The sequence below is a fragment of the Oncorhynchus nerka genome, linkage group LG11 (assembly GCF_034236695.1).
Source record: "Oncorhynchus nerka isolate Pitt River linkage group LG11, Oner_Uvic_2.0, whole genome shotgun sequence".
Classification (NCBI taxonomy): Eukaryota; Metazoa; Chordata; class Actinopteri; order Salmoniformes; family Salmonidae; genus Oncorhynchus; species Oncorhynchus nerka.
This window is the reverse complement of record NC_088406.1, coordinates 25672295-25689696: the sequence shown is the minus strand read 5'-3', so window position 1 is coordinate 25689696 and position 17402 is coordinate 25672295. Positions and strand designations below refer to the sequence as shown.

The 17402-nt window shown below is 40.5% G+C and overlaps 1 protein-coding gene across 4 annotated transcripts in view; it reads right to left on the bottom strand.

The window, feature by feature from the left end:
- Positions 1–7990: 7990 nt before the first annotated feature.
- The window catches only part of LOC115136617 (eukaryotic translation initiation factor 4 gamma 1-like), a 68371-nt gene continuing 58959 nt past the window's right edge, over positions 7991–17402 (bottom strand). For all 4 annotated transcript variants that reach the window (XM_029672182.2, XM_029672183.2, XM_029672184.2 and 1 more), the window contains exons 26-33: positions 17076–17248; positions 16775–16900; positions 16579–16660; positions 16322–16420; positions 14562–14702; positions 11950–12031; positions 11467–11607; positions 7991–9225 (exon numbers count right to left, since the gene is read on the bottom strand). In XM_029672182.2, the coding sequence (XP_029528042.1) occupies positions 9038–9225; positions 11467–11607; positions 11950–12031; positions 14562–14702; positions 16322–16420; positions 16579–16660; positions 16775–16900; positions 17076–17248 (1032 nt within the window). In that variant the 3' untranslated portion in view covers positions 7991–9037. The remainder of the gene's footprint in view (positions 9226–11466; positions 11608–11949; positions 12032–14561; positions 14703–16321; positions 16421–16578; positions 16661–16774; positions 16901–17075; positions 17249–17402) is intronic.

Genomic DNA, 17402 nt, shown 5'->3' with positions numbered 1-17402 from the left:
ATAGGTAGTGTATTGAAGAGGGTGTGAGGTTGAATGTCATTATAGGTAGTGTATTGAAGGGGGTGTGAGGTTGAATGTCATCTCCATTATAGGTAGTGTATTGAAGAGGGTGTGAGGTTGAATGTTATCATTATAGGTAGTGTATTGAAGAGGGTGTGAGGTTGAATGTCATCATTATAGGTAGTGTATTGAAGAGGGTGTGAGGTTGAATGTCATCATTATAGGTAGTGTATTGAAGAGGGTGTGAGGTTGAATGTCATCATTATAGGTAGTGTATTGAAGGGGGTGTGAGGTTGAATGTTATCATTATAGGTAGTGTATTGAAGAGGGTGTGAGGTTGAATGTCATCATTATAGGTAGTGTATTGAAGAGGGTGTGAGGTTGAATGTCATCATTATAGGTAGTGTATTGAAGGGGGTGTGAGGTTGAATGTCATCTCCATTATAGGTAGTGTATTGAAGAGGGTGTGAGGTTGAATGTCATTATAGGTAGTGTATTGAAGGGGGTGTGAGGTTGAATGTCATCTCCATTATAGGTAGTGTATTGAAGAGGGTGTGAGGTTGAATGTTATCATTATAGGTAGTGTATTGAAGAGGGTGTGAGGTTGAATGTCATCATTATAGGTAGTGTATTGAAGAGGGTGTGAGGTTGAATGTCATCATTATAGGTAGTGTATTGAAGAGGGTGTGAGGTTGAATGTCATCATTATAGGTAGTGTATTGAAGGGGGTGTGAGGTTGAATGTTATCATTATAGGTAGTGTATTGAAGAGGGTGTGAGGTTGAATGTCATCATTATAGGTAGTGTATTGAAGAGGGTGTGAGGTTGAATGTCATTATAGGTAGTGTATTGAAGAGGGTGTGAGGTTGAATGTCACCTTCATTATAGGTAGTGTATTGAAGAGGGTGTGAGGTTGAATGTCATCTCCATTATAGGTAGTGTATTGAAGAGGGTGTGAGGTTGAATGTCATTATAGGTAGTGTATTGAAGGGGGTGTGAGGTTGAATTTCATCTCCATTATAGGTAGTGTATTGAAGAGGGTGTGAGGTTGAATGTTATCATTATAGGTAATGTATTGAAGAGGGTGTGAGGTTGAATGTAATCATTATAGGTAGTGTATTGAAGAGGGTGTGAGGTTGAATGTCATCATTATAGGTAGTGTATTGAAGAGGGTGTGAGGTTGAATGTCATCATTATAGGTAGTGTATTGAAGAGGGTGTGAGGTTGAATGTCATCATTATAGGTAGTGTATTGAAGAGGGTGTGAGGTTGAATGTCATCATTATAGGTAGTGTATTGAAGAGGGTGTGAGGTTGAATGTCATCATTATAGGTAATGTATTGAAGAGGGTGTGAGGTTGAATGTCATCATTATAGGTAGTGTATTGAAGAGGGTGTGAGGTTGAATGTCATCATTATAGGTAGTGTATTGAAGAGGGTGTGAGGTTGAATGTCATCATTATAGGTAGTGTATTGAAGAGGGTGTGAGGTTGAATGTCATCATTATAGGTAATGTATTGAAGAGGGTGTGAGGTTGAATGTCATCATTATAGGTAGTGTATTGAAGAGGGTGTGAGGTTGAATGTCATCATTATAGGTAATGTATTGAAGAGGGTGTGAGGTTGAATGTCATCATTATAGGTAGTGTATTGAAGAGGGTGTGAGGTTGAATGTCATCATTATAGGTAATGTATTGAAGAGGGTGTGAGGTTGAATGTCATCATTATAGGTAGTGTATTGAAGAGGGTGTGAGGTTGAATGTCATTATAGGTAGTGTATTGAAGAGGGTGTGAGGTTGAATGTCATCATTATAGGTAATGTATTGAAGAGGGTGTGAGGTTGAATGTCATCATTATAGGTAGTGTATTGAAGAGGGTGTGAGGTTGAATGTCATCATTATAGGTAGTGTATTGAAGAGGGTGTGAGGTTGAATGTCATCATTATAGGTAATGTATTGAAGAGGGTGTGAGGTTGAATGTCATCATTATAGGTAGTGTATTGAAGAGGGTGTGAGGTTGAATGTCATTATAGGTAGTGTATTGAAGAGGGTGTGAGGTTGAATGTCATCATTATAGGTAATGTATTGAAGAGGGTGTGAGGTTGAATGTCATCATTATAGGTAGTGTATTGAAGAGGGTGTGAGGTTGAATGTCATCATTATAGGTAGTGTATTGAAGAGGGTGTGAGGTTGAATGTCATCATTATAGGTAGTGTATTGAAGAGGGTGTGAGGTTGAATGTCATCATTATAGGTAGTGTATTGAAGAGGGTGTGAGGTTGAATGTTATCATTATAGGTAGTGTATTGAAGAGGGTGTGAGGTTGAATTTCATCTCCATTATAGGTAATGTATTGAAGAGGGTGTGAGGTTGAATGTCATCATTATAGGTAATGTATTGAAGAGGGTGTGAGGTTGAATGTCATCATTATAGGTAATGTATTGAAGAGGGTGTGAGGTTGAATGTCATCTCCATTATAGGTAGTGTATTGAAGAGGGTGTGAGGTTGAATGTTATCATTATAGGTAGTGTATTGAAGAGGGTGTGAGGTTGAATGTCATCTCCATTATAGGTAGTGTATTGAAGAGGGTGTGAGGTTGAATGTCATCTCCATTATAGGTAGTGTATTGAAGAGGGTGTGAGGTTGAATGTTATCATTATAGGTAGTGTATTGAAGAGGGTGTGAGGTTGAATGTCATCTCCATTATAGGTAGTGTATTGAAGAGGGTGTGAGGTTGAATGTTATCATTATAGGTAGTGTATTGAAGAGGGTGTGAGGTTGAATGTTATCATTATAGGTAGTGTATTGAAGAGGGTTGTCGTGGAATCATCAGAATTTGTTGGTAACATTTGTAAGCTGTTTAATATTCATCAAATGTGTGTAAGTTACTTCTCATCAGAATGGTATTTTTGTGTAATTCTGTGGTGAGGTTGCAGCTATCTGTTCTATGTTAAAACTAAGTTGCATGGGCCGCTGAGAGGGGAGAGGTCAAAGTGTCATCATGTGTAAACATATCTTTTACTCCCTACCTTTTCTAGTGGGGAAAGAAGGGTTGCAGTGTTGTTTCTATCTTAACCTATAGCCTCACCCTCCTCTCCGTGAGTTTGTCCAGGAGTTTGTATTTAGAGTGGGTTGTATATAAATGACAATTTGATATATGCCTGTTGATATGGAGGATTGGTTTATGGTTCTGGGGTTTGAGTAAGGAGACAAAGCTGAACGATGAATTATGTCTATGCTGTCTGACTATGTGTGTCTTTGCTATTAAAGGAACTCAGTTGCATTGTAAGGGGGCTCTCAGAGAATCCACTGGGAGACACTGAATTTATCTGAGAGTCACAGGATTGTGATAAGAGCTCATATAATCAAAGATGGACTTTTATAACTAACTCTGACGTGTGTGTGTGGTTTGCTCCCATGATTTGGTAAATAGAGGAAATTTCCACGACAGGGTGTGAGGTTGAATGTCATCATTATAGGTAGTGTATTGAAGAGGGTGTGAGGTTGAATGTCATCATTATAGGTAATGTATTGAAGAGGGTGTGAGGTTGAATGTCATCTCCATTATAGGTAGTGTATTGAAGAGGGTGTGAGGTTGAATGTCATCTCCATTATAGGTAGTGTATTGAAGAGGGTGTGAGGTTGAATGTCATCTCCATTATAGGTAGTGTATTGAAGAGGGTGTGAGGTTGAATGTCATCATTATAGGTAGTGTATTGAAGAGGGTGTGAGGTTGAATGTCATCATTATAGGTTGTGTATTGAAGGGGGTGTGAGGTTGAATGTCATTATAGGTAGTGTATTGAAGAGGGTGTGAGGTTGAATGTTATCATTATAGGTAGTGTATTGAAGAGGGTGTGAGGTTGAATGTCATCATTATAGGTAGTGTATTGAAGAGGGTGTGAGGTTGAATGTTTTTAAAGAAAGGGAGTCTGTCTCTAAGATCTGCCAACTCTGCTGTCAACTATCTGGAGTGGTCAAAGGGTTAACAGAATAAACTGGATTAAATATAGAGCTGCCAGGGGGGGGATCTCTCTCTTCATTACCATTCAGAGCATTTCCTATCAAAGGGGACAGACAAGGCAGAAAGGATTTCTGTTTAACACAGAAAACAACATTCAAGTATTCCAATAGGAGACCTTTTCATCATCAAATTAAAAGGTGAAAATTTAAGTGACGAGGAAGACTTTTCTGAGTGCGTTGTAGGAAGATGAAAAGGTGCTGCTGCAGTGTACATCTCCATGTCAGAGATGTTATGGACCATGTTATGTACCATCTGGTAGACCAGGTCAGTACAGCCCTGTTGTCTGGCCTCGTCACTCATTGTCACTGTACCAATACCGGCTCACATAGTGGGCATAACTCCGTGGCGTGTTGTACCTGCGTAGGCTTTCACATAACCAACAGATTCACAGTTGAACTCAGAAGTTTACATACATTTTTTGCCAAATACATTTCATCTGTTTTTCACAATTCCTGACATTTAATCAGAGTAAAAATTCCCTGTCTTGGTTCAGTTAGGATCACCACTTTATTTTAAGAATGTGAAATGTCAGAATAATAATAGAGAGAATGATTTATTTCAGCTTTTATTTCTTATATCACATTCCCAGTGGGTCAGAAGTTTACATACACTTAATTAGCATTGCCTTTAAATTGTTTAACTTGGGTCAAACGTTTTGGGTAGCCTTCCACAAGCTTCCCACAATAAGTTGGGTGAATTTTGGCCCATTCCTCCTGACAGAGCTGGTGTAACTGAGTCAGGTTTGTAGGCCTCCTTGCTCGCACACACTTTTTCAGTTCTGCCCACAAATGTTCTATAGGATTGAGGTCAGGGCTTTGTGATGGCCACTCCAATACCTTGACTTTGTTGTCCTTAAGCCATTTTGCCACAACTTTGGAAGTATGCTTGGGGTCATTGTCCATTAGGAAAACCCATTTGCGACCAAGCGTTTAACTTCCTGACTGATGTCTTGAGATGTTGCTTCAATATATCCACATCAGCCACCACTAACATTGAGTGGCTGCTGCCAACACACTGACTCAACTCCAGCCACTTTAATAATGGGAATTGATGGGAAATGATGTAAAATATATCAATAGCCACTTTAAACAATGCTACCTAATATAATGTTTACATACCCTACATTATTCATCTCATATGTATACGTATATACTGTACTTTATATCATCTACTGCATCTTTATGTAATACATGTATCACTAGCCACTTTAACTATGCCACTTTGTTTACATACTCATCTCATTTGTATATACTGTACTCGATACCATCGACTGTATCTTGCCTATGCCGCTCTGTACCATCACTCATTCATATATCTTTATGTACATATTCTTTATCCCCTTACACTTGTGTGTATAAGACAGTAGTTTTGGAATTGTTAGTTAGATTACTTGTTGGTTATTACTGCATTGTCGGAACTAGAAGCACAAGAATTTCGCTACACTCGCATTAACATCTGCTAACCATGTGTATGTGACAAATAAAATTTGATTTAATTTGATTCATTTCCCTACCTCAGGATGCCATCTATTTTGTGAAGTGCATCAGACCCTCCTGCAGCAAAGCACCCCCACAACATGATGCTGCCACCCCCGTGCTTCACGGTTGGGATGGTGTTGTTCAGCTTGCAATCCTCCCCCTTTTTCCTCCAACAATTTTTTTATATATTTTTTAATTTGACCTTTATTTAACTAGGCAAGTCAGTTAAGAACAAATTCTTATTTTCAATGGCGGCCTAGGAACAGTAATAATTATGGTCCTTATGGCCAAACAGTTCTATTTTTGTTTCATCAGACCAGAGGACATTTCTCCAAAAAGTATGATCTTTGTTCCCATGTGCAGTTGCAAACCGTAGTCTGGCTTTTTTATGGCGGTTTTGGAGCAGTGGCTTCTTCCTTGCGGAGCTGCCTTTCAGGTTATGTTGATATAGGACTTGTTTTACTGTAGATACTTTTGTACCCGTTTCCTCCAGCATCTTCACAAGGTTCTTTGCTCTTGTTCTGGGATAGATTTGCACTTCTCGCACCAAAGTAAGTTCATCTCTAGGAGACAGAACGTGTCTCCTTCCTGAGCTGTATGACAGCTGCGTGGTCCCATGGTGTTTATACTTGGGTACTATTGTTTGAACAGATGAACGTGGTACCTTCAGGTGTTTGGAAATTGCTCCCAAGGATGAACCAGACTTGTGGAGGTATACCATTTTTTTTCTGAGGTCTTGGCTGTTTTCTTTTGATTTTCCCATGATGTCAAGCAAAGAGGCACGGAGTTTGAAGGTAGGCCTTGAAATACATCCACAGGTACACCTCCAATGGACTCAAATAATGTCAATTAGCCTACCAGAAGCTTCTAAAGCCATGACGTTTTCTGGAATTTTCCAAGCTGTTTATAGGCACAGCCAACTTAGTGTATGTAAACTTCTGACCCACTGGAATTGTGATACATTGAATTATAATTTAAATATTCTGTCTGGAAAAATTGTTGGAAAATTTATTGTGTCATGCACAAAGTAGATGTCCTAACCGACTTGCCAAAACTATAGTTTGTTAACAAATTTGTGGAGTGGTTGAAAAATGAGTTTTAATGACTCCAACCTAAGTGTATGTAAACTTCCTGACTTCAACTGTACCTGAGAGGAGGGGAGTACTGGACATAAGGTCAGACCGGAAGGGAGAGGGATGAGTGGGCAAAAGGGAGAAAGAGAGACCGACAGAAGCACAGCGGGTAGAACTTGAGCGTTATCAATCTTGCTCATAGATACAGGATTTGTTCATAGTTAGATCCCAGATATGCTCATAGTTACATCCAAGATATGCTCGCAGTTTGAGTGAGCTTGTTACTTAGGACAGTCATGATGGGATGTGTGTAGAGGCTATACAGTACCTGCACCTTTGACCCAGCGCAGTATGGAGGTGATCTTGTTGCCCTTGGTGGCGTTACACTGTTTACAGACAGCCTTTGCACTCAGCTCTCCCTGGAACTTGGTCTGTGGCTGCCACCTTTTCCACCTCGATTATTAGACAGACCCATTACTATGATATGAGAATGCTTGCATCGTAGCTGTTCTAATGATTGTGTTCAGTAAACCTAAATCTCAAAAAACCTCTACCTATCAATATATTCAAAACTACAGCCCTATCCCATTTACCAGGTACTCCTCACAGTCAAACAGAATACAAAAGTGGAAAGGAGCATGATTTGTGATAAAATGGAGATCAAATAGTGTGGTAAACCAATAGAAGTAGTGAGGGCTAAGATGAGGAGTGCTCAGAGCGCACACAAAAAGTGAATAGGTGAAGAGTTCAGGGGACCTGAAACACGTCGCTACTACCATCGCAAACCTGTTACAGAGGTCAGACTATACAAATCTGTTGTGTAGGATTAAGGTCTAGTCACCTCTTCCACCCCTGATCTACACAGATGGAACTTCTGCACAAAAGAGAACAGTCAGAACATAACTCTGCAGATGGGAGAACTTTAGAAGCAGAGACAATGAAAACACACAAATGCAATTTCTCAGCTGCGGAGCCCCATAGCCATGTTCTGGTTGGGTGAGACTGACACAATGCCCAGTCGGCTTCCTCATTCCACAGGACAATTAAGTTGAGTCAAGGCTTTCAGTTTCTTTGTGTGGGACAACAGAGAGGACATGGTGGGGAGAAACAGTTTAAAATCTGACATTACTGTGAAACTACATGTAGGCTGTCAGTCCTCCCCTCTGGATAAAAATCAATATATTAAAATGGTGTCTTATTTGCAATGTTCTTTATTATCTTCTCCAGTTTTAGGAATGAAAAGAGGCATTCATTTTCTTAATTAAATACTTCATAAAGTAAAGCAAAAAAGTATTTACAAAATATTCAATTAAATTGTAATCAATGACTTCAGGTGGATCATTACAAGCACCTGCTAGCTGAGGAGAGAAAAATATAAATACAGAGAACTGCCACTTGGTTTCAGAAAAAAAATACATGGCATAACATTAGAATTTTTATTTTTGAAAAACAAAAAAGCAATATATTACAGAAATCTCCTGAAATGCATTTCCACTAAACGGAAGCAGAAAAAGCCTTAGGAAACGTACTGTGAATGTAATTTTATACTCTTTTGAAATTGCTTCTTTAAAGATGATTTATATATAGACCTTTCAAGTTTGAATTATGATTTTCTCTTTTTAAAAATCCACATCGTTGCAAGCCCGTTCTCCCTTTCCAGACCCACAGTTTTTGGAAGTGTAGGAAAAAAGTAACACGGGACAAATTGGGGTTGGCGAGCATGGCCATAAGGAAGGAAGCATTGTGACCCCCAGCAGCAAAAGGTCATTGTCCATTGCCCCACTGTCCCTCTCCACCAGACAGGAAGTCCACAAGAGTCTCAAAGACTCCACACTGTAATGTTCAAAGAAAGCAAGCTCCAGCATGTCCACTTTTCTTTATACATATTTTCTTTTATAAAAAAAAAGAAAGAAACACTTCAATCATCCTAAACTCAAAAAGAAAGAGCTAAATCACTGACAGAGTCGTGTAGAATCATACATTCAACATGATGGCCATCATGTCTCACTCAACAGGATATATGATGTAATCAAAAATATATATATGAGCAGCCTTTATTAGTTCGGTCTGTTGGGGATTTAATTTGTTGTTTTGCTAAACATCATGAATAGTGTTGCTACGGCAACATGACGCCTTTAAAACAAGGGATAAAACCTCAAAACACTGAAGGAAACAGCCACCCCTACAGCTTGTTGTAATGCTTATCGCTCTCGCAATTACTTTCTCAATTTAGTTCAAAGACATTCGGCAGCGCAAAATAAACAAAAATGAAGAAAATAAAACAAAAAACGATTGCATGTTCAATCCGTAGTAGAATCTCCTAGCTGATTTTTTTCCTCTTTTTTTTTTTTTAACGCTGAAGGATTTAGTTGATTCTAACAGCCCCATGTTCCTGAATCATCATCAACAGGATGTTCTTTTTCCTCCTCCAGGTCTTCCCAGACTTCAGGGGGCGCTGGTGAGCAGGTCCTAGCTGTTGTTGTCAGACTCCTCGTCCTCGGCCTCACGGAGCCAGGTGAAGAAGGCGGTGACGGACTTCAGGGCCACACCCTTACCCTGCATCTCTGCGGGGTCCTTGCTGGACTCCCACTTGTTGAAGGCCTCTTCGTTGATCACGTCCTCATCATACAGCGTGTCAAAGAACATCCGCAGCAGGTCTACAAGAAAGGAGGAAGAGAGCATGTCAACAATGTAAGCAGAGGGAGACAGGATTTCAATACACAATGTGCACAAAGATAACATCTAGGATACAAATTGGTCAACCACACCCCTCGGTCAAATAACCCCTATGGGAAAAGAGAAAGAAAAAGGCTGACATTATGAGACAAACACAGGACAAATCTGAGTCTCTTCAGCATGTAAAAAAAAAAAACTGGATGCACGATATATCGGTGAATATCTCAGAATCGACCGATATTAGCTAAAAATGCCAACATCGGTATGGGCTCGATGTCTTCTTTAACACCGATGTTAAATACCTATGTCAAAGCTTCCGTGCATACCGATATACCCTAGGTACATGACGTAATGACTCCACATAAAATGTTTTCACTGCACGTGCAACACAGCATTCCTAACCTAGCCCACAATGTCTGCTGTGTGGATCGAGCAGTCAACAAGTCCAGCAGTCATTTGAAAGAGTAAGATAACTTCAGTGAGACAACTCAAAGGATAAATCCATTAAAGCCAAGATAATGGAATTCATTGCCCTTGATAATCAACCGTTCTCTGTCGTGGGTGATGTTGGCTTTCGTCGACTGGTCGAGCACCAGTACACACTACCAAGTGCGCTATTTTTCAGATATTGCCCTACCGGAGTTACACAGTAATAGCGTCACTATTAGCTTCACCACATACATACTTTGGAACTCCGTTTGGGTATTTGCGTGTTAAAAAAGAAAGTAGCACTGTCAAAGCTGTACAAAAAAGTCTGCAAATAAGCAAACAACGGCCACAAACGACATGTTTACAATACCGCGTCGGTAATAAAGTATAATTTGTTTGACTGCAACTTCTGGGGTAGATTTAGCTTGGTACCTAGCTAGCACCAAAACAACCAGCCTGAAAACAATGACCAGTAGAAAGTGCAGTCATTTTCATTATTCTTAGCAATGATTTAGGAATCCTTGTGAGTAGGTATTAGCTAGGTTGCCACTTGTTGTTTGCCTGTTGAAATTGAACTTCAGTTCATGAAAATAAATAGCTAGCCAGCTACTTAACTCTGTTTCCGAAAGCTAATGTTATAAGCAGCCAGCTAGCTTCATCTGGCTAGTGAGGCTCAACCGGACTGGGGGTATGTGTTGTGAAGATAGCCACAATAAGGTTTAGGCACAATAGTGGAATTTGCGGTTTGCCTTCAAAATAAAAGTGTATCATTGACAGTAATGCAAAAGACAAATAGTAGAATTATGCCATACTTTTATTTTGAAGGCTAACCGCAAAGTCCACTATTGGGGCGTATCTATATTGTGGCTAGCTTCACATAGATGGGTCCGACCATCATTAATCAAATAAGAACTGTCTTATAAATTAGGGTTATTTTAGATGATGACACCTAGTTTGTGTCATTTTTGGGGAAGAACATTGTTTGCATCCATGAGCTAGCTTGCTTTAAAAAAAAACCCCAGCCCTGTAGGTGCGCGAGGCAACTTTACCAGCATCATAGCATACGTATTGATGAATTGTTGTGACATGAAATACGTGTGCGCGTAATCAATGTGTAATAACCATGTAAAAAATGTATGAACGAGTTAAATTATTATGTGAAGTGCAGTCATATTCAGGTCCTGATTGGTCAAATAGTGTTATTTGAAGTGTATCTTTTTTGACACGCAAACGGCGTTCCATAGAAATCTTGGTTGAGAGTGACATGACTGAACAAATGAACAACGAAACAGCACTGCAAGTAAGTGACTGAAATAGGTTTGATTGTGTTTTACTGGCAATGGGGACACAGGTAAATGTCAACAAAATAACTTTTTGGTCAGTGTGGTGTGTGTGTGTAACCTTTATTTAACTAGTCAAGTCAGTTAAGAACACATTTTTACTTACAATGACAGCCTGGACGACGCTGGGCCACTTGTGCGCCGCCCTATGGGACTCCCAATCACGGCTGGATGTGATACAGCCTGGATTTGAACCAGGGACTGTAATGACAGCTCTTGCACTGAGATGCAGTGCCTTAGACTACTGCGTTCATTGTGTGTTAACTATTTAACTGTACTAGAGTGCTTAAAAGGCCGGTAAAATGTTCAATATCGGTATTGTTTTTTTGGGGGCAAGGAAAATATCGGTATCAGTCAAAAATGTCATATAGGGTGCATCACAAAAAAAACTGCCAGACTTGACACAGGGAAACAGAGAGGAAAGGGACTGAAGTCATTCTGTATCTCACTCACTGGCAGGCTGCTCCATCTCCACCATGAGGGCCTGCAAGGCGTAGAGAGCCTGCAGCTCCTTCTGCTCATCCTTCAGGTACTTGTGGAGCAGCTTGGCCCTCCGGGTGATCACCTTCGCATCCAACTTGTAAGGGTTCTCACCTGCAGGCAGTGGGGGAGGGGTCAAAAACTACCTTTTGGTATTTTTTACATTAGTCCACTATTGATACAGTCCCAAAATGTTTTGCATGTCAGCAGTCATGTTTTCAAGATATTGGACTTTCAAGAAGCAAAGTGTCACCAGCTACATTATCATGATTACTTTTGGAGTGATCAGAGCCCTAATGTGTTGGCTTGGATATGTTATTTCTACATTGTCCGTTCCAGCACGGTTAAAGCAACCATGCATCGGTACAGAGCTGCTAAGTTCACTGAAAAGATTATTAGAGTGCAGGTTTGTCCTGATACAGTGTTGGATTGACAGGTAAAGGTAGGGTAACTCACAGATGATGGCTGACTGGCAGATGGATGTCATGACTGCTCTGACAAACATGTTGGAGGACATCTGCGTCTCGTCCAGGTTAGCCTAAAGAGGGGAGGCACAGTCACAACACATATCAGTGGGGTTGAGCAGTGGGATATACAACAAGGACCAATAGGACTAATGGGGGGATATATATACAGTGCATTCGGAAAGTATTCAGACCCCTTTCCGTTATCCTTATTTTGTTACGTTACAGCCTTATTCTAAAATGGATTATATATATATATATATTTAGCAATCTACACACAATACCCCATAATGACGAAGCAAAAACAGAAATACCTTATTTACATAAGTATTCAGACCCTTTGCTATGAGACTCAAATTGAACTCAGGTGCATCCCGTTTCCATTGATCATCCTTGAGATGTTTCTTCAACTTGATTTGAGTACAACTGTGGTAAATTCAATTGATGGGACATGATTTGGAAAGGCACACACCTGTCTATATAAGGTCCCACAGCAAAATCCAAGACATGAGGTCGAAGGAATTGTCCATAGAGCACCAATACAGGATTGTGTCGAGGCACAGATCTGGAAGTTTACAAAAACGTTTCTGCAGCATTGATTACTCCCCAAGAACACAATGGCATCCATCATTCTTAAATGGAAGAAGTTTGGAACCACCAAGACTCGAACGTCTCTGGATAGACCCGAAATAGCTGAGCAGCGACACTCCCCATCCAACCTGATAGAGCACTGAGAGGATCTGCAGAGAAGAATGGGAGAAACTTCCCAAATACATGTGTGCTAAGCTTGTAGCGTCATACCCAAAAAGACCTGAGGCTGTAATCGCTACCAAAGGTGCTTAATACTTACAGTACCAGTCAAAAGTTTGGACACACCGACTCATTCAATGGTTTTTCTATATTTTTAAGGAAAATAATAGTTTTTGAATAATAGTGAAGACATTAAAACTATGAAATAACACACGTGGAATCATGTAGTAATCAAAAAAAAGTGTTAAACAATTCAAAATATATTTTATATTTGAGATTCTTCAAAGTAGCCACCCATTGCCTTGACAGCTTTGCACATGCTAGGCATTCTCTCAACCAGCTTCATCTGGAATGCTTTTCCAACAGTCTTGAAGGAGTCCCACATATGCTGAGCACTTGTTGGCTGCTTTTCCTTCACTCCGCGGTCCAACTCATCCCAAATCATCTCAATTGGGTTAAAGTCAGGGGATGGTGGAGGCCAGGTCATCTGATGCAGCACTCCATCACTCTCCTTCTTGGTCAAATAGCCCTTACACAGCCTAGAGGTGTGTTGGGTCATTGTCCTGTTGAAAAACAAATGGTAGTCCCACAAAGCGGAATCCAGATGGGATTGAGTAACGCTGCAGAGTCCTGTGGTAGCCATGCTGGTTACGTGTGCCTTGAATTCTAAATAAATCACTGTGTGTCATCAGTAAAGCGCCATCACACCTCCTCCTCCATGCTTCACGATGGGAACCACACATGCTGAGATCATCCGTTCACCTACTCCGTGTCTCACAAAGACATGGCGGTTGGAACAGAAATCTCACATTTGGACTCATCAGACCAAAGGAAAGATTTCCAACGGTCTAATGTCCAATGCTTGTGTTTCTTGGCCCAAGCAAGTCTCTTCTTATTGGTGTCATTTAGTTGTGGTTTCTTTGCAGCAATTTGACCATGAAGGACTGATTTCACTCAGTCTCCTCTGAACAGTTGATGTTGAGATGTGTCTGTTACTTGAACTCTGTGAAGCATTTATTTGGGCTGCAATTTCTGAGGCTGGTAAATTGAATGAACTTATTCTCTGCAGCAGAGGTAAATCTGGCTTTCCTTTCCTGTGGCGGTCATCACGAGAGCAAGATGGTTTATGCGACTGCACTTGAAGAAACGTAGAAATTTCTTGACATTTTCCGTATTGACTGACCTTCTTGTCTTAAAGTAATGATGGACTGTCGTTTCTCTTTGCTTATTTGAGCTGTTCTTGCCATAATGTGGACTTGGTCGTTTACCAAATAGGGCTGATTGGCTCAAACGCATTAAGTAAAGAAAGAAATTCCACCAAGTAGCTTTTAAAAAGGCACACCTGTTAATTGAAATGCATTCCAGGTGACTACCTCATGAAGCTGGGAAAGAGAATGCAAAGCTTTCATAATGGCAAAGCATGGCTACTTTGAAGAATCTCAAATATAAAATACATTATCATTTGTTAAACACTTTTTTGCTTACTACATGATTCCATATCTGTTAATTCATAGTTTTGATGTCTTCACTATTATTCTACAACGTAGAAAATAGTTTAAAAAAAAACTTGAATGAGTCGGTGTGTCCAAACCTTTGACTGGTACTGTATGTAAAAGTGATATTGAATACATTTTACATTGAATGTGCAACAAATATGTATGTTCTTTGTCATTATGGGGTATTGTGTGTAGATTGAGGGGGCAAACTATTTAATACATTTTAGAATAAGGTTGTAACGTAACAAAATGTGGAAAAAATCCAGGGGTCTGAATACTTTCCGAATGCACTGTTAACAAAAGCAAACCAAAATATTAATTGGGTGAGTAGACACACTCTCCCTCTCACACGTCATACCTCGACCCAATCATAGATCCTCTGGTTGTCAGCCTTGTCCTGTATGAGTCTATCCAGCTGTTTGTTCAGCTCCTCTGAGCTCAGCTCTTTCTTACTGCTCTTCTCATCATCTCCTCCTCCTCCCAGGGTGAACTCCACATTCTGCATTCAGAGGGAGCACACAGCAAGAGAGTGAAACCTCCCATCATTACTGTTAAGGGCTTTCCAGACAGGAGGCGATGGGGCGGAAAGTTTGCCAAAATAGAGCAGATTCCCATTTTCTCTGCTTCGGCTGAGTAGCTTTCACGTGCACGAGCACCGCAGATCGCTCCGCCTAGGATAATGTCGCTTGCCTAGCTCAAATGAAAATCAACGGGCAACTCTGCTGCCGCTTCCTGTCTGGAAAGCCCTTAAAACTTCTTAAGGCTAGGGGGCACTATTTTCACATACGGATAAAAAGTGTGCACAAAGTAAACTCAGGCCCAGAAGCTAGGATATGCATATAGATTGGTAGATTAGGATAGAAAACACTAAGGTTTTTAAAACTTTAAATTATGTCTGTGAGTATAACATACCTTATTTGGCAGAAAAAACCCAGAGGACAAACCATCCAGGAAAATAATTGTTTGAGGTCACTTTCTTTTCAATGGGTTTTCTATGTGGATCTAGATTTCTAAGGCCCTTACTTGCAGTTCCTGTCGCTTCCACTAGATGTCAATAGTCTTTAGAAATTGGTTGATGTTTTTCCTTTGAGAAATTAAGAAGTAGGGCTGTTCAGAACGAGGGTCGAGTCTAGTGTACTGGTGTGGTTGGGGCGGCCGACCTGAAGCTCGCTCCACTTTGTTTTCGTCCGGTATTGAACACAGTTTATCCCGTCTTAAATTTGATAGATTATTTATATTTTAAAAAAACTAAAGTTGGATTAGGAAAGTTGTTTGGATCAAGTTTACAGATAACTATATGAGATACTTTGTAGTCATGTTGCGCGAGTTGGAACCAGTGTTTTTCTGGATCAAACGTGCCAAATAAATTGACATTTTGGAAATATAACGACAGAATTTATCGAACAAAAGGACAATTTGTGATGTTTAATGGACATATTGGAGTGCCAACAGAAGATCTTCAAAGGTAAGGCATGAATTATATCGTTATTTCTGACTTGCGGGTTGAAAAGTGATTTTCATGTGTTTGTTTGATGGGGTGCTGTCCTCAGATAATAGCATGGTTTGCTTTCGCCGTAAAGCCTTTTTGAAATCGGACACTGTGGCTGTATTAACAAGAAGTACATCTTTAAACCGATGTATAACACTTGTATGAGTTATGCTATTTCACTGGGTGTTGTCAAATCGGATTGGCGCGAGAAGGGATCACTAAGAAGTTAAAGCACCTTGGGACAACTGTTGATGCAAGTAAAACTATATAAACACATTTGATTGCAATTTGATAGATTGATCTAAAGGTAGCCTCAGCGATATGACGTAGATGCAAAGTAAACAGCAGTGGGTCAATTTCCGCAACTAAAGTGTGTTAAAGTGTGAGGCTCAACTTCAGCTGTTTTGGTCCTCTGGCTGTAAGAGCGTGAAACGAATCCGTGCACATGCACAAATACTGTGACTGTATCTTGCTTATCTCGATATCTGCAGTGCTGCTCGTGGCAAAGTAATTTAGCTGAGTCCACCTTCAATAATTGACTATTATTTCATATTTGTCTCTTAGTTCAAAAAGGGGCAATACTATATGGTGAATCTGCTTTCAACCCCTACAGGGTCATGACCTCTTACCTTTTCTGTCACAAACTTGTTGACGTCCTCGTCCTCAGGCAGAAAGTCTTTCCAGCTAAGCCCCGCCTCCCTCCACATGGCGCCTGCCTTTTTATGGCTCTGAAGTAGCGGATACAGGTGGTTCCATTAAAAACACTTTGGATCCACAAACATGACATTTGCATAGAATTCAAACATCAAAAGGTCTTCTAGATGTCTGGACAGATATGAAAACAAAGCACTATCTCCTTCACAGGTTGGGTAGAGAGAGAACATACCATTCCTTTGCAGAGTAAGGTGAGGATCTGGACCAGCAGAACTCCAGCCGTCCCCTGAGGAACCAGGGGCTTGGATATCTCCCTACAGAATCATAGGTCAAAAAAGGGTCAGTAGGTCACATCTTAATATAGAGGATACTGACTGATTAAATAGAGTTATTATTATTAGGGGCCTAGAATGAAGCCTGGGACTGACTTGAAGAGCTGTCCCATGGGGATGCCTCCTTCGTGAAGCATAGGGGTAATAAGCTCAGCCAGGTAGAGCCAGATGTGGGGGACGTCTATGGCCATGTCCTCCGCCACCTCCAGTATCTCTTGAAGCCTGTTGACACACACCAAATCACTCAGATTTATCAGATAGACTATCTAGAAAAGAAAAAGGTCAATATACTAGTGATCCACTATAACCTTTTCCACATATTCAATGTTTCACAACTCATTTGTGTATAGTGCTGTTCCACAGGCAGAAAACACAAACTCTCTCTGAGGTGACTGACCCTCTGTAGTACTGCTCTTTGGGCAGGGTCCCTGCCTTGTACAGCTGGTGCAGCAGCAGGCCCATGCGTTCTCTGACGATGGGGCTGCGCTCCAGAGTGGACTCTAGACCACTCCGTACAAATACAAAGAGCAGCGGGGTGCTGTTCATCTCCACTACACACTGCAGCGCCTCCTACAGCGCAGGAGGGGAAACAGGATTCAAAGGTTAGTTTTACTCCTCTAAAGTAGGGCAGTGTTTCAATAATAAAAACATAAAAATAACCTGTTTTGTTGTACATCATTTACATGGAAAGCCATTTTCAATTACCACCATGTGGCCAACTAGC